At 28.7% G+C, this 5,732-nt stretch overlaps 1 protein-coding gene across 1 annotated transcript; it reads left to right on the forward strand.

Annotated features, from left to right (window-relative positions):
• Positions 1-2,316: 2,316 nt before the first annotated feature.
• LOC139907240 (cuticle protein 19.8-like) lies at positions 2,317-2,688 on the forward strand. The gene has a single exon (XM_071893506.1). It carries the CDS (start codon positions 2,317-2,319, stop codon positions 2,686-2,688), a length of 372 nt encoding a protein of 123 aa, XP_071749607.1.
• Positions 2,689-5,732: the final 3,044 nt, after the last annotated feature.

Below are 5,732 nucleotides of genomic sequence, written 5' to 3' on the forward strand. Positions count from 1 at the left end.
GTTTATGCTTTAATGAATCAAATTATGATATCATTTTAATAACTCAACATTAATTAATTATAGAATTAGTAAGTGTCCAGATTTCAATAGAACACCCACTAGTTTTAGTTTTTTATATATTTTTCGTGCAACAGTAATCTATCTTAATATATTGACAATTACGATAATAACTTTTTCTATGACATCTCAAAAAATTAGTATTTAAAATATTTTTTTATCCACAATATTAGATTTGAATAAATTTAGAAAAGTTACAATTTATTCCTTGTTTATTAAAGTAAATAATAGTGTACCTTACACCTCTTGAAATTTGAAAATCAAATACAGGGAGCATATGCATCCCCCCGAAAAACAGGAACAAGCGTAACATTTTTATGTCGTATCCTCCCAAAATACACGTTGAGTACAGTACTTTAACTGGTTTTTACCTCGAAAAACATTTATTTTATTATCTTCATTTATTTAAGTTATAATTTATCGTCATTACCTATAATTTTGTTAAATTTCAAAATTAATTGACATATTTAATGAGAATGTTATAGACAAATAAAATTTAAACGCAATATGATATACTTACATAAGATTAAAGTTCCAGACACACATTTTGTTTTGAAGGATAAATAAATATTTTTTTTTTTTTTTTTTGCTCAATAGAGATTTTGAATTTTTCTATTGCACAAATGAAAAATTTGTCAATATTTAAATATGTAGAAGGTAAAACTGTAATTATGACATATTGTGGGAGCACATTAAATTTAATTATAATATTGAAATATAATTAAACTATAAAAAAAGAAAGAGTATAATATTTTTCGGTTGTATCCTCACAAAATATGTATTGAGGAAAGTTTGAAAACTGGTTTTATATTATTTTAAACACGCAGCCATGAATATTTCTTATCTTAATTTATATCAATTCTAATTTTTTTTAAGTATAATTGTTTAAGGTGTCAATATTAATTGAAAAATTCATTGTTTCGGTAAAAAAATGCTTAAGCAGGATACTAAAAAATTATATCAAATAAAACTGTCAAATATTTTATTGTGTTTATGATTATGTTATTTGTAACAATGTTATTGTTATGATAAGTTTACCCTAACCTTATTTTTTTTATTAATTGTTTATTCATATATCGATCTAAATATTTGTACTACAGTTAAATGATCTAATATGATTACCAAAAGTTTTAAATAATAAAAATGTATGTCTAAGAATAAATACCAAATTATTGAATAAAAATACATATGAAATGAATTTGTGTTCTGCATTTATATCAATTCTAACATTTGCGTCATTCCATTGTTTGAACTGTCAAAATAATGTCAATATTTACTGTCTAAGCTTTGGAAAAAAATGTATAGCACGATACTAAAAAATGATATAAGATAAAATGGTTAAATATTCGGTATATTCTCGTTAATGTAATTATTTACTATTTTTAGTAACATTTAAGTTATGATAAGGGTACCCACACTTATCAATAAATAATTTAAATTTATGAAATTTTATTCATTTATAGACCGATATAATTATCATTAACTTAATATGACAATTTTACCTCAAATTTTAAATGAATAAATATATATCTTAACTAGTTACATAAATATGCAATATTTAAAATGAAAAGTCGATTCAGTTGAGACAAACTAAGAATCTCGTCGATAAAATTAAAATTACCTTATGAAATTGATTGTTATTGATTAGAAATTCAATTTTGTGGAATAACAATTTTTTTTTACATAAGTCATGTTACTGGGGTACTTTCCAATTTTAAAATCGTTCAGTTATTTATGTCCTGTGAAAAAATAATCCCATAATATAGAGTCAATACAATACTATAATAAAACATAATAGTAATATTAATGATTCTTTAGTAATTGACAAATGCTAATTAATATTTATTTAAGCAAAATTGTTTACATAAAACGTTTGTAATATAAAAATGTATATAACTGAAAAAATAGTTTCTCTTGGCTTCGTTCCATTATTCTTATCTTTTTCATGTAGGATTTAATCAATTGTACTAGCAAAAACTCATTAAATTCATAATTATATTTCTATAAAAATGTTTAAATTGTTTTAAAATTTATTGACTGGGCATGTGGCAAAATATTCAGTTAACACTTAAACACTATAAATTTATTATTTTTATTAATTTTAACAAGGATAAATTCCAATCATAATATATACGGAAAAATATATTATAACACACGCCCAACGTGTGGTCAGGGCAATGAAGTAATTTAAGAATAATATAAAAAGAAAAGAAACCCCTATTTTGACCACAGATTCATTTCTAGACATCAACAGGAAACATGTTTGCCAAAATCCTCATTGCTTGCCTTGCCGTCAACATTGCATTGGTTGCCAGTGCCCCAAATCCTCCTCCTTCCTACTCTTCTTATCCTCCTCCCCCACCTCCTCCACCAGCACAAGTAAGCTATGGTTACAACTACGGTGTTGTTGATGATGAATCCGGTGTAAACATGTCTGCTGACGAACTTGCTGAAAATGGTGTCGTTTCTGGATCTTACAAGGTTGTTCTTCCCGATGGTCGCATGAAAATTGTCACTTACACCGTTGAAGGAGACAGTGGATTCGTTGCTGATGTTCAATTTGAGGCTGCTCCAGTCCCAGCTGCTGCTGCCCTTCCTCCATACCCCAAATATACCCCATACCCCGTTTAAGAAATTAGACTTGTTATAATATTTTATTTATAGATTCTAATAAATGATACTCTCATAAGTATTTTAATTATGTGTTGACTTATATACAATATCAATTTATAGTACTATAATAATTTGTTCAAGGGAATTCACAATTTAAAGTTACAATCACATTCTGTTGATTCTAAAGGAAATGTAATTAATGTGTATGGACTTCAAAGGCAATTTCTAGATTAGATGGAGTCATTGTTGTACAATGATATTCACTTATACTTAATGAGTACAACTCTTTTTGACCAATTAAAGGAACATTAAAATGAAAATAAAAAAACACATCAAATGTGTAAGTTAGGATGTGGAAAATATCATGGTTCAAAAACACAGAAATTTTTTTATTTTAAAAAGTCAAGATCAAAATAGAAAAAAATCTTTTTTTGTAATGATTTTCTCCGGTAATGAGGTTCCTTCTTTATATTTATAATCTAATGATATAAATATTATTTTACATACAAGATAATTCTGTGTGAGTATAGTCTCGATAACAAAATTATCATACATTTTTAATACAGTTCAAATACACTTACATCTGATGTCGTGTCCATCATGGGTTATTCTGTTCAATCTATTCTATGACTCGTCCTAAAATATAACGGAATGATATAAATATTTATTGCTGGAACACCTCGATGATTAGTTAATAGAGTTTTCCTTCCTCCTGAACTTAATTGATCTTATTTCATCGGTCCACAATTACAACCGATTTAAGAATACCTACATGTGCACATACATTAATTTAGTTTTATGGGAGAATATTTTTCATTATGTATTGGTACTCCAAGTGTCAAGACCAATATTAACTTCATAATTTATCTTTCAGTTGTTTCTGTACACAGGTAACTTTTTAGTTTTGGTTTTGCAAATAACCAGACTGTCATATTTTTTTATATTTAATCGACAAAATAATTAAATATTTTTTCTTGTATTGATAATGTTTATTAAAATTTATTTCCCAATATTAAGTCCTTAATTAAGAATTACTTTGCTCTTACATCTCTCAAACCAATCACCTCTGTCTTTAATCTCAGGCACCAACCTAGACTTTAAGCTGGTACATACCTTGATGAGGAACTTCCTATCCATTTTGGAATCTGCCTCGAGAGTGGAATCCTGTAAGGAGTCTACAGTGTTTATTGGAATGTGTCTTCATAAAAATTATAAATCGAAAAAGGGCATTAGTCTTCCTACCAGGGGTTGCCCACACCTTGGACAACTTACATGCCTTGGCAACATCATTGAACATTGTATTTGGACAGCTTTGTAAACTTAATAATCTCCTTGGGAGTGCCTCAACGCATGGTGATTGTATTCGAAGGACATCTCAACGGTTTTATAGTCTTCTTATTCAGTTTTAACAGTTTAATCTCATTAGTACACTTTCATAAACATAGATTTCAGGCTTCACAAGTTAAACCAGATATTTAACTATGAAATGAAACTTTTTTTTAAATTTTGAACGTTTAATGCGAAAAAAAAGGTTACAAATTTTATTTTCAATGTATGCCTCTTCGCTAGCCACACATTTTTCCAGTTTTTCAGACAATTTATGGATGCTTTTCTAATGAAACTGTATGTATTTGGTTGCAAACCAGCCATCGATCGATTTTTTTTTGGTTTGACTGGTTTGTAGAAGATCATACCATATGACAACACAATGTTACCAGTACACACACTGCCTTTATTCCGATGCCAACTGTCCTTGCGGTCGGTTTGGCTTTGCTGCCACGGTCAACAAATTATCTTTTTATTTCAGAGTCTTGAAATAGACCAACGTTTCATCATCAGTTGCGATTCGATGCAATAACAACTTCCTTTTGTACTGGGCGAGTACATAACAAGTGGTTTTTCGGTTTTCTTGCTGCCTTTCATTCTTATCCTGTGGCACCAATCTACTAATCATTAAAATTTCCCCCAAAGCATATAAACCTTTTCCGACGGTCAAACGGTCAACACCCAGTTCTGCGAGCTGTTCTTACTTTTGACCACCATCTTCATCGCACAATGCCTGTAATTAAGTGTCTTCAAACTTTTCGTCGCCGGCCGCAATCTGCATTTATCATTTTAGAATCAACAATTTGGAATTTTTCAAACCAACTGAAGCACTGTGTTCTGCTTAGAACATGTCCACTGTAAGCTTTTACAAACATTTGATAGGCTTTAGAAGCGTTTTTCTTCAATTGGTAACAAAAAATCAAGGATGTCCACACATTGCAGTTTATAGACACAAAATTATAGATTTTTACGAGCAAAAAAGTGTGTTGTTGAATGAAATTATACCAACACTGAATTAAATATTGTTGACAAAATCAGTATTTAGATTTTTGGACAGGTTTATAATGTATAACTGGCAACACCTACGGACCAATATCCGATAGTCTCATTTCCTCAGCCCATCATACCAAGTAGAATACTTTAATTCTTTTCTATTTAAACCCCCACCCTGTAATTACTTTACTATCTCCAATGAAAATGAAAAAGCCTTCATACTTCATAAATAAGAGAAAAAAATAGTAAAAATAGGATCTTCGTTTAAAATATGTGTCATTTTATACTTTGTCATTGGCACATATTTCGATCAAAATATTAATTCAATGTATTTAATAACTAATAACTATTTTCTAAATAATAATTAACATTTATGAAAAAGAAAAATTCCGAAAACTAGCTACCGTATTATTTTCCAAATTTTTCCTTCAACTGTCAAAGTTGTGAGTTGATAGAAACACCAGCCATGATATTATTATTTTTTTCTATTTTCCTATCAACCAGAATGCACAATACTCAGTTTCATTTTGATATTGAAAACACAATGAAAATTTCTATGTTTCCATGAATACTTTCCGTTATAACATACTATTGTTAGTTATTGCAGGCCACTCATTGTCCTACAGGATAAAAATGCATATTACATCAGGAGTCTATACTTCCAGCACTTCAACACAATTGATTTAATCAATGTTTTTATAATTATTCTTCTAATATAATCAATTTAATGTTTTTAACCTTGC

Source organism: Lepeophtheirus salmonis, chromosome 14 (assembly GCF_016086655.4).
Source record: "Lepeophtheirus salmonis chromosome 14, UVic_Lsal_1.4, whole genome shotgun sequence".
NCBI classification, from domain to species: Eukaryota; Metazoa; Arthropoda; class Copepoda; order Siphonostomatoida; family Caligidae; genus Lepeophtheirus; species Lepeophtheirus salmonis.